The sequence below is a fragment of the Onychomys torridus genome, chromosome 12, assembly GCF_903995425.1.
Source record: "Onychomys torridus chromosome 12, mOncTor1.1, whole genome shotgun sequence".
NCBI lineage: Eukaryota > Metazoa > Chordata > Mammalia > Rodentia > Cricetidae > Onychomys > Onychomys torridus.
The window spans coordinates 12,693,852-12,715,078 of NC_050454.1; the positions used below are offsets into that span (position 1 = coordinate 12,693,852).

At 48.4% G+C, this 21,227-nt stretch overlaps 1 protein-coding gene across 1 annotated transcript; it reads right to left on the reverse strand.

Moving 5' to 3' along the window:
• Positions 1-1,188: 1,188 nt before the first annotated feature.
• Nrros (negative regulator of reactive oxygen species) lies at positions 1,189-19,282 on the reverse strand. Its single transcript, XM_036203809.1, has 3 exons — positions 19,138-19,282; positions 6,095-6,215; positions 1,189-3,397 (listed from the first exon to the last, which is right to left on the reverse strand). Exons 2-3 carry the CDS (start codon positions 6,200-6,202, stop codon positions 1,427-1,429), a joined length of 2,079 nt encoding a protein of 692 aa, XP_036059702.1. The 5' UTR covers positions 6,203-6,215; positions 19,138-19,282; the 3' UTR covers positions 1,189-1,426.
• Between the last annotated feature and the right edge of the window lie 1,945 nt (positions 19,283-21,227).

The window sequence follows — 21,227 nt, forward strand, 5'->3', positions numbered from 1 at the left end:
CTTGCTCTGTAGACCAGTGTGGCTTTGAACTCAGAGATCCATCTGCTTCTGCCTCCAGAGCGCAGGGACTAAAGACGTGCGCCGCCACCGCCACCTGACTGAGTTACTTTGGCTAACTAGCTGGTCATCACTCTGGAAAATAGGACCCCAGGGAATGGCTCTTATTAATGGGGAGATTGTGAGAGCCCGGTTTTCTGAGCAGTGGCTAAGAGGGCAGGAGCTTCAAGGCAGCGTCAGGAACACAGGATACCAAGGCAAGGGTTACGCAGGATGTGTCAGGCCACTGATAGGAAAGGTGGGTGTCAGTAAGGGCAAAATCTAATGGCATCTAGGGGTCGCCACTGAGGCCGTGGAATATGATTTACTGGGGTGGCTGCATAGAACATTCAAGGGAAACGTCTGCTTTGCCAAGTTAAAACCATTTTCTCTTTGATTTGCCTTGACAACTCTGCTCAACATTAGTCTCCACGGTCACAGAAATCAATTTCTGTCCCCTCTGTTGCCCTCTCCACTTAGTATAATTCTTTTATGACTTAGAAAATGGGGATGAGAAGCAACAACTGTGTGATCTCATTCTCACCAAAAGAATAGGGACTGTGACTTTACGTTGTCCCCCAGGGCGCAAAGCAGCACAGGAAGAGTCTGCTTTTCTTGGAAGAATGCAGGGGGAGAAAGGAGTTCAGGAACCCGGTGCTGAACATTACTACTGTGACTGATGTGGAGTGGGAGGGTCCACAGGTAGCGGGCCCTGGCTTCCTTCCTTTCCTTCCTCTGCTCTGCCTCAGAGTAAGCACAGCTTCTGGGTCACAAACGGGGAAATCAGGCTGAGCTACCATTCTCTTAGCTGGTCCATGAAAGCATCATGTCTGCCCACTAGAGACTCCAGATGTGAACCCCGAGCACTTGGAAAGGGCCCTGCCGCTGGCCCTTTCTCACTGCAGTGGCTATCGGCCATCAGCAGAGCAGGGAGTTCACATCTGGTGCCACACCCTCCAGCGGTACCTTGGGATAAATCTGTAGGATGCTGGCTCTCACCCTCCTGGGACGTACAGTGGCAGATGTATTTATTGTCAAGTAGCATCTGACTGTCACCCTTTGCCTCCACGGATGTCACCAAAGAAAGGTCATTGAAAAATAACCCAAAGGAAACCATCACAGGACATTACACACGATGCATTTGATTTAAAAAAAATATTTATGAGCTGTGCCCTTTATTCTAACAGAAGGTCACTTAATAAATATTTCACCAGGATGATGAGGATAAATCACAAGGGTAGGAGAAGAATTTAATGGGACTGAAGATGGAAATTTTTAAAATTTCAATTTAACCTTCAATGCCTCACACCCGGCCACTGCAGATGTGAAGACCCATCACAGAAAAGCACCCTTACATGCACAGATCACATTTCCAGCCTCGGCACGTAGGTCAGTATATGGAGGACCAGTGGCACCGGCTCTTGATGACCTGAAGCAAAGGCTTCTTAAAAGTGAGGAAGATGATGGTGCAGGCCACCAGCAGGGTGAGGCAGCTGGGCAGAATGAGGACGAGGTAGAACAGGCCAGTGTCCACCTGCCCCCACTTACAGTCCCGAGGCACGCCCTGGGGCAGCTCTATCACTCGGATGATCTTGGAAGAGAGGTTGCAAGTGACCATGGCCAAGTCTGCGACCGTCTTGAAGTGCTGGAGGGCCCCCCATCCCTCCACCCCACAGCAATCATAAGGGTTCTGGCTGAGGTAGATGGCCTGCAGATTCCTCAGCGGCTGCTCAGACACAGCCCTCTGAGGAAGGGCTGTAAGGGAGTTTCTGCGGAGGTCAAGAGTCCGAAGGGCCAGGCTGCTGCTGAACCTTGGGAAGCTGGTCAAGGAATTTCCTGAAAGATCCAGCTCCCTCAGATTCCCAAACCTAGAGAAGTCCATCTCTGCCATGCCAGAACTGAGGCCCACATTCCTGAGCACCAGGACCTGTAACGTAGGGGCAATAGCCCAGAGAGGGCTGATGCTTCCATTCAGAATCCCCCAGTTGCTAGACAGGTCTAAATGAGTGAGAGGGGTACCCTGGAACGGACAGTCTTGTAATGCCTTCAGGCCACAGCCCTGCAGAGAAAGGCTCCTCAAAGAGGCCATGTTTCTGAAATCCACACAACTGGAGGGCCCCGCCCAGTCTAAGGGCACCATCTGGGGACAGAGCGAGATCCGATTGTGGCTCATGTCAATTGTAGTGATGTGGCTGGCGTTGTCGAAAAGGCCAGTGGGCACTCCCAGGAGCTGGTTGGAGCTCAGGTTGAAAATTTGGAGGTTCTTAAGGCCGTCGGTGAGCCCCGGAGCGAGGCGCAGCTCTGCCAGCTGGTTGTGGCTCAGATCTAGCTCAGTGAGTGCCCCAGGGGGCTCGTGCTCCCGAATGTGGAGCATCTTCAGGCAATTTTGGTTGAGGTTCAGGTGGGAAAGAGATGGGGTTTTCTTTAGAAAACCATCTGGCAGGTGCCAGAACTGGTTTTGGCTCATGTCCAGGAAGCGAAGCGCTGACAGGTCGCTGGAGGCGAACTCTTCCCAGAGGTTGACAGTGGTGATGTTAGTCACATTGCCATCCACAAGAAGGAACTGGGCTACCATCTCCTGCGGTGAGGAGGTGTTATAGAGGTCCCTGTAGAAACCCATGTTGTTGTCCCGTAGCAGGAGGGTGTGCAGCTTGCTGCATTGGGGCAGGAGGGGGAAAAAGAGCAGCTGGTTGTGAGACAGGTCCAGTATCTCCAGTTCAAACGCCACCTCCTCCTTGGCTGCCAGGAACCACTCCAGGATGTTATAACTGACATTGAGGAACCGCAACTGCGTGAGGCTGAAATCCACAATGCACGGGAGGTTGTTGTAGGCAAGGTTGAGACGCCTCAGTTCAGTCAGGCCGTCGAAAGCACCACCCTCAATCTCAAAGATATAGTTTCTCTGCAAATCCAGCTCCCTGAGGTGCTCCAGGCCCTCAAAGACAGACTCATCGAGCCTCATGAGGGTATTCCTTGCCAAAGACACAGCCTCCAGCGAGGAGAGGTTCTGAAGCATGACAGCCGCCATGTCTTCCGTCAGGGAGTTTCCAGACAAGTCCAGGCTGCGAAGTCCTAACAGGGTGTGGAGAGCTGCGGCCGTCTCCTTGTAGTTCTCGGAGAGGCGGTTGTCTGCCAGGCCCAGGCTGCGTAAGCGGCCCTGCCCTTGGAAGGCGAAGTGGCCAATACGGTCCAGGCGACAGCTGTGCAGGCTGAGGTTCTCCAGACGTGGGTAGGCCTGGAGGGAATGATTCCACAGGACCTTGAGAGGGTTGGCATCCAGAATGAGCATCCAGGGGTGTGATGGGAGGCTTCTGGGTACCGAAGCAAGGTTCCGCCCCCGGCAGTCAGCGACTCCATCCACCTAGGTCCAAAAACACACGGAATTGAGGCACAGACATGTAGTTTGCAAAAGCAATTAGCTAGCCAGAAGATGTTAGTTAAGTTAGTTAGTTAAGTCCAGGAAAAAAAATTGTTAGGAAGAGCAATGTCATCGCTTCCTATAGGCTGGTTGGTGAGTCAAGGTGCACCTATCTTACTTACAAGTGAGTACCAAATAGTTCAATCTCCAAGGACAAAGAGAAAAGTCCCCAGGAAAGGATGGTACCCAGGTTTGGAGCCAGCACTGAGGTCTGGACTTCCACTCTGCAGTATGCTGATTTGACCCTGAGCAAGGAACTGACCTCTTACAGTCTCAAATTCTTCATCTGGTTATTAAAATAAAACATAATAACTAAAATATTGATACTATATTGAAATATAAAAAATGAAAAGTAACCAGGCGTGGTGGCAGCACCCAGTACCCAGGAGGCAGAGGCAGGTGGGTCTTTGTGAGTTCGAGGCCAGCCTGGTCTACAGAGCGAGTTCCAGGCCAGATAGGACTATTTAGAGAGACCCTGCATCAAAAGCAGAAAAAAAAAAAAACAAACCAACTCAGATCGTCTCAGCTCCTCCCTCAGATGAAAGTCACTAACCATTATGAGTCCATTACTTGTAATTAGGCTCATAAGTTTTTTTTCTGAGTGTGATTGCTGATTATCACATTTATTATGGCTAATAAGTGTTGGCATACCAGCTGTAATTACCGGTGTGCACTAATTAATTAAGACGCTCATTGTTGAGCACTTGAGGTGGGTTTTTGATTTTTATTTTTTAAATTTCAGCATAGACATTAGAATGAACTTGCCAGTCTCCTTCCTACCTCCACTCCCCTTCCCAAAGCATCCTGCATTTATGATGGGATTGCATTAATGTGTGGAGAACCGACATTTTTCCAAACGCAATCTCGGCACTGAGACCGATGTTAACTCTGTATTTTCCTGTGGCCTCTCTGGAGACCACAGCACTTAGTGGCTTTCCTCAGCCTGTGATGGACCCTGTTCCTCCACAGCTGCTGCAGTCAAAGAGGGTTCAGACCTTCATAATTCCCACCAAAGTGTTGCCAAGGACCATGTGATCACCGGAGCACACAGGAAACTTTACATGCCCATTTTATGCGAAGATGGAACGGCTCATGTAACAAAGAGCAGTGTCTGAGCTCCCAGACTCCTCAAGTCCTAAGAGCCAAAGGAAATCCATTCTTTGGCCTCCTTGATGGTCAAGTCTCTACTGCTTCCCACCAGGCAGAGAGTCCAGACCGAGCCCTGAAAAGTGGCTGAAGATCTCACACTGTATTCCCTTCTCTTCCCATGCCTGGTGGCCCCAAACAGCTACTATGATGTTAAATCATTTGTTGCCTCTGTAAGGGAATGGTGGCGGTCACATGTAGCTGGGCTGACACTGATAATAGCGTATTCATGATAACTGGCAAAAACACATGGTACTCACTGTATATCCAGCATCATCATAGCAAGCGCTTAGTATAAATCAATCACCAAAACAGCCCAGTCTCATGATATCATTGATAGAAATTATTTTTGTTATTATCATCATTATTGATAGGTCTCATGTAGCCTAGACTAGTCTTGAACTTGAAAAGTAACTGAGACTGGCCTTGAACTCTTGACCCTCCTGCCTCCGTCTCCTAAGTACTGGGCTGACAGGTGTGTGCCATCATGATCAGCAGATATTATTAGTATTGCTTCTATCTTATAGATGAAAAAACTGGCAGAGAGTGGCTTCAGGATCACCAGGTAAGCAGTGGTTTTTAAGATTAATCAACTTTAAGAACACTTTCTGGACTTGGAGAGATGGCTCAGAGGTTAAGAACACCAACTGCTCTTCCAGAGGTCCTGGGTCCTGAGTTCAATTTCCAGCACCCACATGGTGGCTCACAACCATCTGTAATGAGATCTGGCACCCTATTCTGTATATGAAATAAATAAGTAAATCCAAAAAAAAAAAAAAAAAAAAGAAAAAAAGAACACTTTCTTTCCCTGGCACCAAATACACTGAAAAAAATTCTTGAATGTAAGTAATCCTGTAACCCTGGCTTTCAATTTGTCTTTCTTGTTCTTGGGGTTGAGGAATGCTTATTAGGCATGTATTTCTCAAGCAGATGTTTGATATCCTTCAGGTATAGGCAAATTTCTGGAATTGAGCTCTGGAACTGAGTTTAACAATGACCTAAATCTATCTTCACACGCAAACAGGAAGTCTTCAAAAGACGATCATGTAGGCTCAGGACACACTGCCTATGGACCTTGAGAAACTTAAGATTGGTCATGAGCATCACTCTGTAGTACGGTTTGGGTAGCATGCTCTCTGTAGGCCGCTGAAGCGTCTGTGTTAGCTCGCACATGAACTCTCCAGGGCTGGTGTGTCTCCCTCAGTGACTCTGGTAGCATTAGTGGAGCCAGGTATTCCTGCTGTTGGTGGCTGATGTAGGCATTTTCCTGGGGCCTCTTGTGGTCAGTACACATGAAAAGGTGGGGCAGGGCCTTCCTGGTCCTTCCCAAGTGCCGTCTTGAAAATCTCCTGCTGAGGAGCAGTAAGCACACTGCACTGGGCAGGTACACACTGAGTCAGATTCATTCACTTGATGCTCTCTTCAACTGACAAATCATGAGCTTTCCATGCAGACAGGGGCAAAAGAGAGATCGCAATCCAAGGAGAAACTCACCACCTTGCAGCCTCCTTGGGAAGCTGCAGCGGCCGCCCCTCCTCCATGCCTCCATTCCACAACCAAGAAGTGAAAACCCAGGCAGAGCCAAAAGGGCAGGAACTCCATCTCAAGCGCAGCGCTGTGGACAGAGACCAGGACAAATTGAGTAAGACAAGTTGGCCGAGAGGGCTGCTCAGCACGGGCAGAAGGACTTACAAGGAGGTAGAAAACCACAAATTATTCAAGTCTCTCTGTTCAGCCAGCGCCTTCGACCTTTCGCTGACCCCATGGGCAAGAACTCATTTTCATTTTGCCTCTGCCATTCAATGGGCAGGTGGCTGACCTCTGAAACCCCAAAGGGGCAGGACAGGCGATGCAAAGGACTTGGTTGAGTACCAGGCCTGAGGTCACTGACAGTTTCCTGTGCTTTGCCATTCTGCAGTTTTCCTCTCTGAAGCTCATTTCTGCCTGATGCATACATGAGCTCGAGATACATGCCATGAATGAATGAATGAATGAGTGAATGAATGAATGGGCAAAGTTCTATCCTTATACACTAGGATAGAAACACTGACTGCAGCCTCTGGACTTAGACATATTAGTTATCTTGTTGAAGCCAGGCAGTGGTGGCATACATCGTCATTCCAAGCACTCGGGAGACAGAGGCAGGCAGATCTCTGAGTTCAAGTCCAGCCTGGTCTACAAAGTGAGTTCCAGGGCAGCCAGGGCTACACAGAGAAACTGTGCCTCAGAAAACAACACCAACAACAATTTTTAAAAAATAAAGAAAAAAAAAAGAAAAAGAAAGAAGGCTTTCAGAAATATGTCCATCACATTGGTTAGCTCATTTAAATATGGCCCTTCCAAAAAAGAATGTTCAGATTTTCACCTGGACAAGGGGGAAAAAAAAACCTTGAGAAAATGCAAAAGCAACCTTTGGGTAGATTAAAAAGTTCTGAAGTGCAGTTATAGCCTTCTTGTCTGGCCAGTGCAGAAAGAACAGCAGTCGTGGAAGGCTTGAAGTGAAACAGTCATCAACAGAAGTCTCCGACGAGGAGGTGACGGCATCACCTGCACAAATATCGGGAACAAAGGTCCCGGGATGACACTGGTCTCTCCAGGGTTCCAAATGGACTGGACTCAGAGCAACCCAGGTCCCCTTTCTTAGCTCTAGGTTGGGTAACTAGGGAGTTTTCCCCCCTTAGATGTAATTTCATGAACAACCCTCCAAGTGTGAGATCTGACAGCCCAGGGGCATCCCTGCCCTCCTCTGCCCCCATCGGAAGCAAGCACCTGGTCTAGCATTTCATCTGTTCCTTCCTGGATACCCCCAAGAAGGACCACAGGGCAGCTCTTCAGCCTCTCCCTGGGACAGCAGCACCATGCTAACACGAACCTCCTCATCTTCCATGCCACCCTCAGACCTCTCTGCTGACAATGCAGACCACCTTTGGCTGACTCTTCTTTGGTTTCCTTCTAGCATGCTTCCCCATCCCAAAGGGTAACTAACTTAACATTCTGGGCAGATCTGAATGTTCACTAGTGACTATCAGAAAAACCAAGTGAAACCACACATATTAACCTCAGCTTTCACTGGAGGCCAGGCGGGTCCCCTGCGCCACAGAAACAACCTGGGTGGGATCAGCCCTTGACAGCATGTGGGAATCCCTTCCAAGGCCCTCTTCCCATTCCTGCACCTGTGCAGGAATTATTACCTCACGGCCGACACGGGGCACAGATGGCATATGCAGAGCCATCTGGACTCCTGTCCTCAGCATCCTCCAGCACCCTCCCCCTCACACACACACAAGCACCCCTGAAACTCTGGGATCCCTGCCCGTCCTGGGATAAGGTTGCCAGATTAGTAAATGCCAAGGACACTAAGAAACTGTTCACTCACGTTCTCATGTCACCGAGTGTCCTGCAGCTCATGGAGAAGATGGGGAAATGGGAATTTGTCTACACGGTAAGTCTTTTTTTTCTCCACTTCCTGTCATGCGTGGGCTGCTCCACGCGGCTGTACACCGAAAACTGACAAACTAAATTTTAATGTGTGAAGAACAAGGGTACAGCTCTCTAGGGGCTCACAACACTTCAGACTGGCATGCTAGATAAGCCTGGGTCACTACATCCAGTATAATTTTAATTTGTGAGACACCAAAATGTTTGCAAAATTTAAAGGTATTCTCTCCTCCTAAAAATCAGCCAACGAGCTCAGAAGAAAAAAAAAAAATCTTGGCATGCCCACAAGGGTAACATCTGGCATTAAGTAACAGAATGTCATGGAAAGATTACAGAGTCTGGACAGTCCAGAGTTTAAATTCTGCCCTTCACTCTCCATAATTTGTACAGAGTCTCCAAGACTTGGGTAACCCTCCCATAAAACAGGAGCAATAATACCCCCGCCCCCCCCCCCATAGACTTTTATGAGAGCCGCTCAGGATGCTATATGTGAAGGTGCTTCATTAACTGTGAGAGCTGCTAACAACCTAATTATTATTTATGAATTCCAAATAGCACTGAGCAGCTCAAGCGGTTGTTGTTCTTATGTATCATCTCTAGGATAGTACAGAAAAAAAAAATAGAGTTAATACTATGGCTAGAGGGATGGTGGCATCGATATCCCAATATCTGAATAATCTGTTCAGAACGGCTGGATTAAAAAGTCTATATTAAGTATCAAGAATAAGACAAGGGGCTGGAGATATGGCTCAGCGTGAATACTGTTTACTGCTACGGCAGAGGACCCGAGTTTGATTCCCAGTACTCATGTCATGTGGCTCACAACCTCTGACAATTCCAGCTCCAGGAGATCCAACACCTCTGGCCTCAAAGGGCACCCCCCCCACACACACACACACACGTATGTGGTCATACCCACACATACATATAACTAAAAATAAATTTATTTTTGTTTTCCTTTTGGGGGGGCAGTTTTAAAGAAAAGAACAGGGTGATCCAGGGGTGATGATTAGTAAAAAGCTATCCATCCTCAAGCCATGACCTCATCTTGCCTTGCTCTGCTCACTATGGCAGGCTCTGAAGGCTCCACAAGCCTCAGTGGCAGCTGGCCCACAGCATGTTTGGCTATCAGGAGCACGTCTGGCATGTTAGAAGGCAGGAGAGCAGAAAATCCAAAATATCTCTCCCTTCCCCTCTCCCCTTGAGATTTTCCTGGTAATACCCAGACTCTGGGACCACCATCCCTCTTTCCTCCCCCCTGCCTAGGGCACAGAGTCCTGCATGGTAAGAGGCTAGTATTTGTTTGCCTCTCAGCCTCTTCCATCATTTTCTGTCTCCTGCATGACATTTCCCATTTGAAATAGTCCAGGTGACCTCTGTTTCCTTTCTGAACCACCGCTGCAAATGAACACCGCCTTGAAGCTGTGTTCGATGAAAATACAGAATGAGGGGTGATGGTTCCTGCTGAGGCAGAAGGATCATAACTTTGAGGCCAGTCTGGTCAACTTTTTGAGACTCTCAAAATGAAAACTACAAACGGCTGGTGTTCTTGGGCCAGGATGTAGAGCGCACCAGAGAGCATGAGGTCCTGGGTACAAGCCCCAGTGCTATAAGAAAATAGAGGCCTAAAACCATTGAGAAAAAGTAACAAAGTAATCTTCAGGTTGGAAACACTTTTTTAGACTACATATCTGCAGACGGCTCCTCAGAGACACTGCACCACAGGGTCCAGGATAAACAGCACTGCTATCTTATCTCTGGAAAAATCCCAGGAGCCTTCTGCTGGGATGCCGTTCTTCACCTCTCTACCACCACCAGCTGTTACTACCATGCCAGCGGCTGCCAGACAATGGGCTGCAAGGTTTTTGCTGAAAGAGCTATTAGCAAGTGTCATACGTGCATTACCGCATAGTTAACTTTCTCCTCAAATGATCAGAAAAGCTGAAGACGCCTTAAAGAAAGGCTTTGTGGAGAAGGAAGCAGGCAGCTGACAGAGGTATTTTGTATTAGAGACAAGGGTTTGTGGATTGGGGGGATCATCAGAAGCAGGTGTGCAGGGTCAGTGTGTGAAGGTGGCACCCATGAATGCACAGAGCTGACCACGTCCCCGAGAGAGGCTCTGAGGGGAAGGAAGTCTGCCTCTGTGTGAAGGTAGAGGGCAGCTGCCCCCTGGGATCTTGGAAGTAAGGCAGGCAGCTGGTCACAGACCACAGAATAAAGAACATTAGCATCTCCAATGTGACTACATCAAAAGGCCCGGGTTGGGGAAGCACCTTGGAAAGCTCTAGGCAAGCAGGCTGGCTGGCTTTGATTCTTAGCACCAGACTGGTGGGACTCCAACCTTCAGCAAAGTTCAGACCTACTGACTCCCCATGTGAGCCCTGAGCTCTGAGCTCCAGATGTGGTACATCAGAAGCGCAACACTCTGTTCTCACAGCCCCCGGGAGAGAGTGCATGCCCCGAAGCCAGTCAGTACGAAAACACCATAGATCCTAGCTGTCTGCCCTACAAAGCAACTGACTTGGATCCTTCAAGGCTTAAAGTCTTGCTCAGTGTAGTGATTCACATCTATAATCCAACAAGGCTGAGACAGGAGGTCTGCCATGAGCTCCTGGGGTACAGACTGAGTTCCCATCAAAAAACAAAGATAGTATTATCGACCATCAATTACTTACACATACACACACACACACACACACACACACACACACACACATAAAAATCCTGCAAAGTGTTACCTAAACTGATCAACCGATTGGTCAATTTAACATTGTGCTTTTTAAAAATTATTATGCTTTCATTAAACTGTTCTATAACTTGAAATTTTTCAAAGTTAGAAAAACAAAGAATATGAGATTAAAAACACACACCCCCGCCCATAAAAAAGACAATTTTACACAGTGGATCAAAGGCCTTCAACGTAAGAATTCTTTGTAGTTCAATAATTCTGATCTGACAAGTTTCTTCTCCAGCAAAAGGAGACTATCAGTGTTGCAGGTGTTTCTGGATTAGGAGCAGCAGCCTGACAGCACCTCATGAGCTGTCAATAAACCTGTGCTCAAACACATCTAGGGTATGATCACATCCTCAAAATTGGGTGATTAACCTACCAGGGTCCATCATGTTGGTCTCTGGGACATAGGCTGGACAAGCAGGTAAGGAATTGAAGCATTTGAAACCACCTGACTACTGCCCCTTGAATATAGTGCTGAGACTCTACATGAAGTAAAGGTTTGGCTCACATGACCCCTCTAGCAAATAAATTTTAATTCCAATTTTGTAGTTGGCTACCTTTTTGAGAAAAGGTAGCATTTCTGTTCTGGCTAGGTTTCTAAGAAACTCAGCATTTCTGTGATAAACCCCATAGCCAAAAGCAACTCAGGAAGAAAAAGGGGTTTATTTCCGTTTACAGCTGAAGGAAGTCAGGGCAGGAACTCAGGTAGGAACCTGGAGGCAGGAACTCAAGCAGAAGCTGTGGAGGAGTGCTGCTTACTGGCTTGCTTCATATGGATTGCTCAACTTGTTTTCTTATGGTTTCCAGGACCATATGCCCAAGGTTATCACTATCCACAGAGAGCTGGGCCCTCCCACATCAATCATCCATCAAAAAAATCTCCCCCAGACTTGCCTACAGACAGTCCGATGAAAGCATTTTCTCAAGTGAGGTTCCTTCTGACCAAAAACTAACCAGCACAATTTCCCAAAGGACCACTTGGCACTGTTTTATAGCTGTGATTTATAGCTGGAAATCCTAACAAATGGAGAGGTGGAGGCCCACAAAGGTTTCCTAGTGAGATCTGAGCTTGCTTTACATGCCAGGGCTGCATAAGGGGGATGGCTGGACCATGGGCGTGGTTACCAGGTGTTTGGAAGGGTCTACACTTCACTTTGCGGTGTGCTTTGATCTAGCGGGGGGGGGGGGAGGTCTTTTGCTCCGCCCCTTGGCATTGTTATAAAAAGCCTTTTTGAAGAGACAGAAGGGGCCTGTGGATTTTGATCCAGTTCCTCCCTAAGCTGTCCTGTGTTTCTGTCTGTCTCATCTCTGTCTGTCTCATCTCCGCTATCTTTCTAACTACAAATTCCTTATCCCTCTCTCCTTCTCATAGGAACCCTGTAAAAGGTGGGAGCGGCCTCTCACATGGATGGATTGGCATGGGTAGCCGGCCTGGGGAGAGCTATGAACTAGCCCCCAAAACATTTGTCAAATTCCGACGATCAAGAAGTCTCCTGAGTACCAGGTCTGGCCAGCCTCTACCCTAGCCTCTATTTGAAAGGAGGCTTATGGGCAACAGCAGCACTTTCCTTCATTGAGCTTTTCCTAGAGCCAGCAACAGTTTCAAGTGCTTACCACCTACTCAGACTCAGTTTCCCCAGGGCCACAGATAAATCAACTCTCCGTGTGGTCAGGGCCGGCCCATCCAAACCCAAGGAGGTCAGCTTACTTTATCCAGTCCACGGCCACAGAACACATCTAGCCACAGATCTTCAAAACTGCAAATGTGTTCCCACTGAGAGATAACAACTGGCTCTTACGTGTCTCACTGTGGCTGGAAGTGGGTTCCCAAGATCCCCTCTGTATATGAGAAAATAATCTCTTCAGACACCCAACCTGAATTGCATTAGTTTCTCAGTTCCTTTCACAGATCCCCCCCACCAGTGACTTCTGCAAGACTAAGGGCTAGCCACCATGCTTCTTCAAGAGGAACTTGGAAGGGACTGTGTAAAGGAGGGGCACTTGGACTAGGGTACAGCCTAGACCCACAGCCGGCTCCTCTCCAGTAGTGGCCACAGGTGACAGGAACACGTCAAAAGGCTGGGTCAAGATAGAAGTAAAGAACGTGTGAGCGAAAGCTTTGTCTCCATAAGGAAACGCCAAAGGTTTCATGGAATCAGGGACTACCACAAGTATCTCCACGGCCTTCAGCAGTCCCCTCTCCTCCCACCCAGAGGGTAGACACATGCATGCCTTGGTGAAGCATGTGTAGTGTGAACCAATAGGAAGTGGAGGTCTTCTGTGCAAATGGGGTCGGTGTGGGAAAACCTAAGATGAAGGAGTTATCCCGTCTCCCAATCAAGGGAGATGCCTGGAGTCTTGGGCTTCCTGGAGGAGGTGACTGACTACCCTGAGTCTGTGGGTCACTGTGCACACACCTACGCTCCAACACAGTTTCTTTGAGAGGGCACGACGGAGGAGCAACAACTCGCAGGGACCCCTCACCGTTGCCCAGATCAGTAGAAATGCCGCATCCCTGTGGGACCGGAGGCACACAGAGGTGTGGCCGAATGCCTGGTGAACGTAGAGCCTCTATTCAAACTCAAGCCTGTGAGTTCCGCATCAGCTCAACCCCAATACCACAAACCCCAACCACTCTGGGATGCATGCAGTCCTCGACTGAATCACACATTTCACAAGCTGTTTCCTCTGCAGGAAAGAACCTTTCTGTGGTCCTTCTTTTACTGAATTCCTATTTCTCCTCCATGTGTCTTCCTCCTGTTCATAACCTAACAGCCCAGTTGAAGAGTAATCTGATAACCCACATGCTATGATAGGGTGTTGCAGTTTCTCTCTTTTTTATTATTTATGTTTATGAGAAGCCATTTGAGTAGTTATTAATTATTAATAACAACTTTTCTCCAGTATTTACATATGAAGAAAAAACTTTAGCAAACAGCCAAATTGAAAAAAGCCTGTGGTCAGTGACCACTGTATACCCACCACCTACATTCTGCTCACAACATTTTACTGTATTTATGTTTTTATCACGCTTTTTACTTATCCTTCACCTCATCTTATTTTTTATTGTGCTTACAAATAGATTACAAGGAGCTGGAGAGATGGTTCAGCCATTAAGAGCATGTCTGCCTTTTGAGAGAACCAACATTTGGTTTCTAGCACCCACATCTGGAGGCTCACAATGACATCTGTAGCTCCAGAGGATTCAATGGTGCTGGCTTCCACAGGCACCTGCATGAGCACCCACAAACCTACACACAATTAAAAAGCAAATAAAAATGGATCTTAAAACAAAACAAAAAAGCCAGCACAAATAGGTGGGGGCTGGAGAGGTGGCTCACTGGTTAACAGCACTTGTTGCTCTTACAGAGGATGCAGGTTCAGTCCCCAGCACCCATACTGCCGCTCTCGACTGCCTGTAACTACACTTCCACAGGATCTGATGCCCTCTTCTGACATGGTGGGTTCCTGCATGCATGTGGCGCACATATACACACGTGCATACACACACAATACAGGTAAGATTAAAACTATTTAGAAAAGAATACCAATAGCCTGGTATGGTGGCACATTTAGGAGGCTGAGGGCAGAAGATGGTGGATTTGAGGCCAGCATGTGCAATTTCATGACCTGTCCTCAGAACAAAATGTACAAAGAGTGAGAGGCAGATCAGCGGAAGAACACGGACGTGGAATGCACAAGGCCCTGGGTTTAGCCATCACACCAAACGAATAAACACACACACACTGTGGCCGTCAGTACTTCTCTCCCAAAATACTTCAGAGTGCACATAAAACAATTTAACTCTTTAAACACTGCTGTAAGGGAGCTGGAAAGTTGGCTCAGTAGTAAAGAGCACTGGCTGCTCCTACAGAGGGCCTGAGTTCAATTCTCATCACCCACATGGCGGCTCACAACTATTGTTAGCTCCAGTCCCAGGGGATCCAATAACATCTTCTGGCCTCTGCTCAGGCCCATTAGAAAAATAAACACAAATTTTAAAAACCTCCATGACCAACACTGAGGAGACTGAGGCATGATGGTTATCATGAGTTTGAGACCCATAGGGGCTACATAAATTCCAGGCCAGTCTGGGCTGCAGTATGAGGTCCTGTCCCCAGTAAACTTAAAAAGAAAATTAAAATCCTCCTATTGATGCCTGGTGATGATGGCACATGCCTTTAATCCCAGTACTGGGAAAGTAGAGGCAGGCAAATCTCTAAGTTCAAGGCCAGCCTGGTCTACAGAGCAAGTTCGAGAACAGCCAGAGCTACACAAAGAAACCTTCTTTCAAAATAAATTGAAGAAGAAGAGGAAAAGGAGGAGAGGAAGAATTTATTTTGAATTCATGGGGAAATGAGAATGATACGATTTTTTTTTAATTTCCTTTCTAAATTAGGCATGCTGATACATGACTGTAATCCCAATACTCAGAACACCAAAGCAGGAGATGGAGAATTGAAGACCAGCCTGAGTTGAAATTCTATATTTAAAAAAAAAAAAAAAAAAGTTACCTTCTTAAATAATGGACTCCTAAAAAATTATTGCAAGTCAGGCAGTGGTGGCACCTTTAATCCCAGCATTCAGGAGGCAGAGCCAGACGGATCTCTGTGAGTTTGAGGCCAGCCTGGTCTACAGAGCGAGATCCAGGACAGGCACCAAAACTACACAGAGAAACCCTGTCTCGAACAACCAAAAAGAAATCCACAGTTCAAAAAGGCCAGTGTTGGGGTTGGGGATTTAGCTCAGTGGTAGAGCCCTTGCCTAGCAAGCACAAGGCCCTGGGTTCAGTCCTCAGCTCTGGCAAAAAATCAAAAAACAAAAACAAAAACAAAAAACCGCCAGTGTCAACTCATAGTGACTCAGGTCATGTAGAGCTGAGTTCAGTCCAGGAAGAAGGTGCTGGGGGCACTCCTGCTGGGAAGGTGTTTTGTTTGTCATTTGAGTGCTCAGCTGGGGTGTACAAGTGCATACATATTTGTTGATGAGTAGCCAGGAGCCTCCATCCCAGATAACTGGCCACTCCCTTAGAACTCTCAACCACTGTAACTCAGCAGCCAAAGAGGTGATATCTGACCCTTAGGGTCCTATTTCTTCTAACTACAGCATCTATTCTGATTGGTCAGAGACCAATGCCATGCTGTCTTTGATATTCTGATTAGCGTCCTTGTGGTAGCAGGGTGGCCTTCGGGGAGGGATGAGCTAAGTGACCAGAGAGCCTTGAAGCCCTGGGGATTAGAAAGAAACAAGCCAAGATTATTAGCTAACATAGAAGCTTCAATTTAAGAACTAGAAGAAGGAGCCAATAACCAGAGCAAGAGAAAGGTCATTAGGGCAGTCCCATGTGGAAGTTTCGAGTGCCCTTCGACTTCCAAGGGACCATTGACTTGCCTGAAGTTGAAAAGGGTGGCCCCAGACAGGGCAGGTATTCACCATTGACTCTGCAATCTGAGGGACAGTCTTGGCACCCAAGGGAGACAAGGGAAGCCATGAGAGACTGGGGCTACCTCAGATATCCAGGACTCACTGAGAAGAGTCAGTGTGCAAAGTCAGAGCCCCAAATACTGTCTCCTGAGGAGACATCCCCTCCCCGATGGTTATCTTTCTTAGAGGTAGAGTAGGCAGCCCAGCCGGGCGTCAGCCCAAGTTCAGTGCCTGGTTGTGGTAAGTGTGGGGGCTGGGGCTGAGGGAGGGGAGTCCCCGGGGACCTCACAGAGCTTTGTGGCCACGCTGAGCCCATCGCTGCTCCCAGCCTTGCTCTTCATGCCCACCTCACTGGTGACAAAGAGGGTAAAGTTCCTGCTTCCTCCTGTGTGCCCTCTGCTGGGGCTGAAGTCTCACACACCGAAGACACACACTGCTCTCCGTGCCTGATTCTGTTGGTCCCGGAAGGTTCTCTCTGCCCACATTCATTTCTCCTACTTCTGGTAACAACGGCTGGGTTGCTTTTTGGGGGGAAGCACACACACATACTCGTCTCTCCCTCCTTCCCTCCTTTTTTTCACATAGAATGGATTACTGGAACCATTTATAGGCACACAATTCAGTAGCATCCAGTACATCTCACTCATCAGCTACCCCATGCTTTCTTAAGAAGTCCAGTTTTTTGTTTCTTTGGGGTTTTGTTTCTTTCTTTGGGTCTGATCCCAACCCCTCACTCTGGGGACTATGAAGAAGGCTGTCCCTGTTACAACCTTCTGTGTCCCTAACCAGAGTGATTGACTTATATTAGACACAGTATCAATCCAGGGACAATTATACCACTAAGGGGAAAGACCTTTTCTCCTGCTTCACATGGTCCGGCGGTGGGGATTAGCTTGGAACCTGAAGGTAGTCTTTGTCTCTGTCTCCAGGACCTGCCCAGCAAGAGAGGAAAGCTGGCTGAGGACAGACGGATTCTCGGAGGTATTTTGGAGACCTGGATCTAGTCATGCCTGAAGTAACTGCCTTTAGACTTTTTCAGTTATGCGACATAACAAATCCTCTTTTTGTGATGAAGCCGCTTTCAGCTGGGCTTTGTTATCTGTAGTTTAAATAATCCTATCCAGGGCTGACCAGGTATGTAATTCATTGGCAGAGTCTTGGTCTAGCACATGCAAATACCAGGGTTTGATTTCCCCATGCCACCAAAATAATAAATAAACAAACAATAAAAACAATCCTATCTTCTAGATCCTTGAAATCGGGTTTACAGTTAGACAGGAGGCATTATGAGACAGAAGTGTCAGGGTCCTTTTTAGTTCTTTCTTTGCCCCTCCAAGCTTTCAGGAACCACTGGCTAACCTACCAGGTGGCACACACAACCTTCACTCAGCTATCAGGCTGACAACAGTGGTTTGGAGGGAAGGGGGTAAATAATAAATTCCACCAAGGGCAGAGACATATACTTATGTTAATAAATTTGTCACTGAAATGACGTGTGAGCAGAAGTCAGTGATACTTGTGACTGGTTTACACACAGGTCCCGGGAAAGATGACCAGTGCCTTTCGGTGTTGGTTGCAAACCCACTCTCTCCTGACCTATGTGGTTATCACACAGATGTAGCATGAACTGAGCCATTGGCTATCCACAGAAGAGTCTGGTCTCCACTCCATGGTGGGATGTGCACTATAACCAGAAGGCAGCTTGTGGTCTCTATGGGTCTTTTTTTTCAAGTCTAGAAGACCAGGGACAGATGGACCAGTGCACATGTTCCTCACACAGCCCTCAGGACAAAGACACTGGGAGCCTGCTCTCTCTAGGATGCTCCTGTGGCTCTAGAATGGTGACTTAAGAACCATGGGGTAGTGAATTCCAGGACAGCCAGATGGGTGTGTGTGCATGTCCACAGAGCTCCCTGGAGGAACCCATCAAATGAAGGCACCTTTTCTGTGAGGCTGTTTAGTTTTGTTTTTAACCTAAAGGCAGGTGTTGAGGTTATTTTCCTGGGGCCCATGAATTTATAACCCCATCTAGGAACTCTGAGGCTCACATAAACAGCCTATGGGGGTGTCCCCAGGCTAGAAAGGCCTCAAACACCTGCAGCATTGGAAATAGTCTGTGCCTCACAGTCAGTAGCAAAAAAGGGACCCTGGAAAGCCTGCCAATCCTAGTCACAGTGGGGCACGTGGTCATCTCCGTAGAGCAACGTGGAGCCAGCCACTGCTCTGAGGGTAAATGCTTCTTCCTGCCCAGCTCCCGGGTGTTTGTGAGTACATGGGTATGTGTCTGTGACTGGAGTGGCCAAGAGGACTACAGCAGAGCACTGAACGGGAGTCAGAAGAGTCTGGCTCTAGCCTCCCTCTGACACCCCCGGTAGCTGTGGATCGGAGTAACATCCTAGTAGATTTTATCCGGGACAGAGACTCTAGGAGAAGGGCTTTTGCGGTCTTTTGGATGAACACACACCGACTGCGCTGACCCTGGGGAGATCCCGATAAGTCTTTGTGACTGTAGATGACTCTCCGTGCCTATGTCTATGTCAGGGGGAAAGAGAGGCGATGCAAACGCCCGCGTGCTGAGCTGAGTGTTCACAGTGTTGTCTCTTTATGTCCGGTCACTCGGACCAGGCAAGGAGCGTTAACCTTTTGTACAGATGAGAAAACACGGCTCAGAACAGTCACTGACCTGTTCACATTCTCCCTGCAGAGGCAGGGATCAAACCACAGCGGGTTCTGAAGCCCACATCACACCCCCTCTCTCAGCGCTAAGAGTTCCTGAGGGAGGGACTTCCACCGGCACCAGGGGTTGTAGCCCCCAAACCCAGCCCGAGGCGGCGAGTCTGGATACCGCAAACCCAACTTCACAATGAACCTGAGCGTGTGCTCGCGGGGGCAGGGGCGCTGCCTGACCTCCCACCACCCAATTCTTCCCCAGCTCGCTCACCTCGAGAAGCCTGGTAGTGCCCGGCGGTGAGCCCACGCACGAAATACTCCCGGCTCCCGCAAGCCCAGGCGACTCCGCGGGGCGCATCGTCTCCAGGGCCCCCGGCCTCCTGGACAGCAGTTGCCACCGCCGCGCTGCCTACTCGCTCTGGGGCATCAGATTATTTTAGCACTTGCGGAAGGAACCGACGACGGAAACTGAAGTCACATGGAGAGCTCGCGCCGCTCAGCGACTCAGCACTCAGCAAGTGTCTTAGAAGGAACTGCGACCGCGGGGGGCGCGGGGGGATGGGACAAGGACTCGGGGTGGCACACGACCCCCGGAGGACCTGCAGGGCTATCACCGCGAAGGTGTTAGAATCGCTAAACTCCCTCCTGGGTGGGTGAGCATGGGCGCCTGGCTTGTCCGTTATCCCAGGACGTCTTCTCCACGCTTCTGTCCAAGGATCAAGTTGGGACAGAATTTGGTGAAGGGCAACACAGATTTGTTTAATGAGAAAAGGGAACGAACGAGTCCACCATTTAGAAGGGTTGTCCACCCATTAATCTTTGTTTTCATCTACTCAGCTAGACTTTATTAATAATTTTTTATGGGCACCGTGCTTTAAAAAAAAAATAAGTAAATAAATGGAAAAGAAAGTTGGGCATGGTGGCACACACCTGTAATACCAACCCTGGAGAGGCTGAGGCAAGAGGGCCAGAGTGTAAGATTGTCCTGTGCTAAATAGCAAGCTTGGGGCTGCCCTGGGGCTCATGAGACCCTGCCTCAAACAAATAAGCAAGGACAGAGGAAGACCAAGAGAGGGAAGGGTTTGTTTTTAATGGAGCTTGCACTGTAGACTGTCAGTACTGTGAACTTCTCGGCTCTACTGAGTATGGGTGTGGGTGGGTTGTTTGATTTGCTCTGTAGAAAGTTCGCTGCCAGCGGTGGCAGTGTGCATAGGGTTTGCACAGATCCAACCCACACCTGGGCTCAGGGCTGAGATGGAGAAGTGGACATGCGCGTCCATCCCCAACCACTCACAGAGGAAAAGTTAGTTTCTTCACGGGCGTCTCACTGGGTTACAAACCACACTTAAGGGCAGGCCCCATGCCCAGCAGTAGATGGCCAACACAAAACCAAACCTTGTTCATCTCCAAGTCAGACTCTAACCTATCCTTCATGGGGCACGGTCCTAAAATGTGTGGGACCAGTTCATTCCTTCCTTAGGGTCTTTATGACTGACCATTGTATCCTTTACCTGACCAGTTTTAAATCCAGATCCAGCTGGTTTAAGAATCATTAATGTCTGAGTTCTAACATCCTCATCTACTTCTCTCTCTCTCTCTCTCTCTCTCTCTCTCTCTCTCTCTCTCTCTCTTGTTTTTCAAGCCAGGGTTTCTCTGTGTGCAGCCCTGACAGTCCTGGAACTAACTCCCTTTGTAGACCAGGCTGACTTTGAACTCAGAGAGATCCACCTGCCTTTGCCTCCCAAGTGCTGGGTGGTGTGTGCCACCACCTCCTGGCTACTTTTCTTTTAAGACAGGGACTCATTTCAGTCTAGGTTGGCCTGAAAGTCATGACATAGTCATAGCAGGCCCTTCACCTGATCTTCCTACGGTCCCTTCCTGAGCACTGGAGTTTCACACACACCCCCAACCCCGTTCGTCTACTTGTGTATGCTTTATACATTGGAGTTCTCTGCAAGATTTCTTTCAAGGAAACTTAAAAACTGGAAGTCTTAAAGGTTGTGGAGAACCAAGGCAATTGGCTAGAAAATAGCACAGATTGCTCTCCCATAGCAGCAGCAGAAGGGCCCAAAGACTTGCAGGGGACACCAAGGTAAAGCTGAAAACAGGACACTTCTCACAACAGCAGGGCTGAAAGCCTTGAGTGTCCAGCCAGGATTCTCCTGTGCAACTGGATGCTTCAGGCTCCCTCCCACGGCCCAAGAGATCATAGTCCTTGGTTTCCAACACAACCCAGAGTGGTCCTACTACCACTGGCCAGGCATACCCCTCTCTGCCTCCTGTTGAACAATGCGGGTTGTGTGTTAGATTATTAGCATCTTGTCTTGTTGCCATAACAATATCTGACCCAAGCAACTTAAG

Excerpts from the sequence above, each read along its gene's own strand:
- Nrros (XM_036203809.1), bottom strand. The coding sequence starts at position 6,202 with ATGGAGTTCCTGCCCTTTTGGCTCTGCCTGGGTTTTCACTTCTTGGTT. Across the intron at positions 3,398-6,094 it reads CCCAAGGAGGCTGCAAGGTG|GTGGATGGAGTCGCTGACTG; the intron begins GTGAGTTTCTCC and ends TTTTGGACCTAG.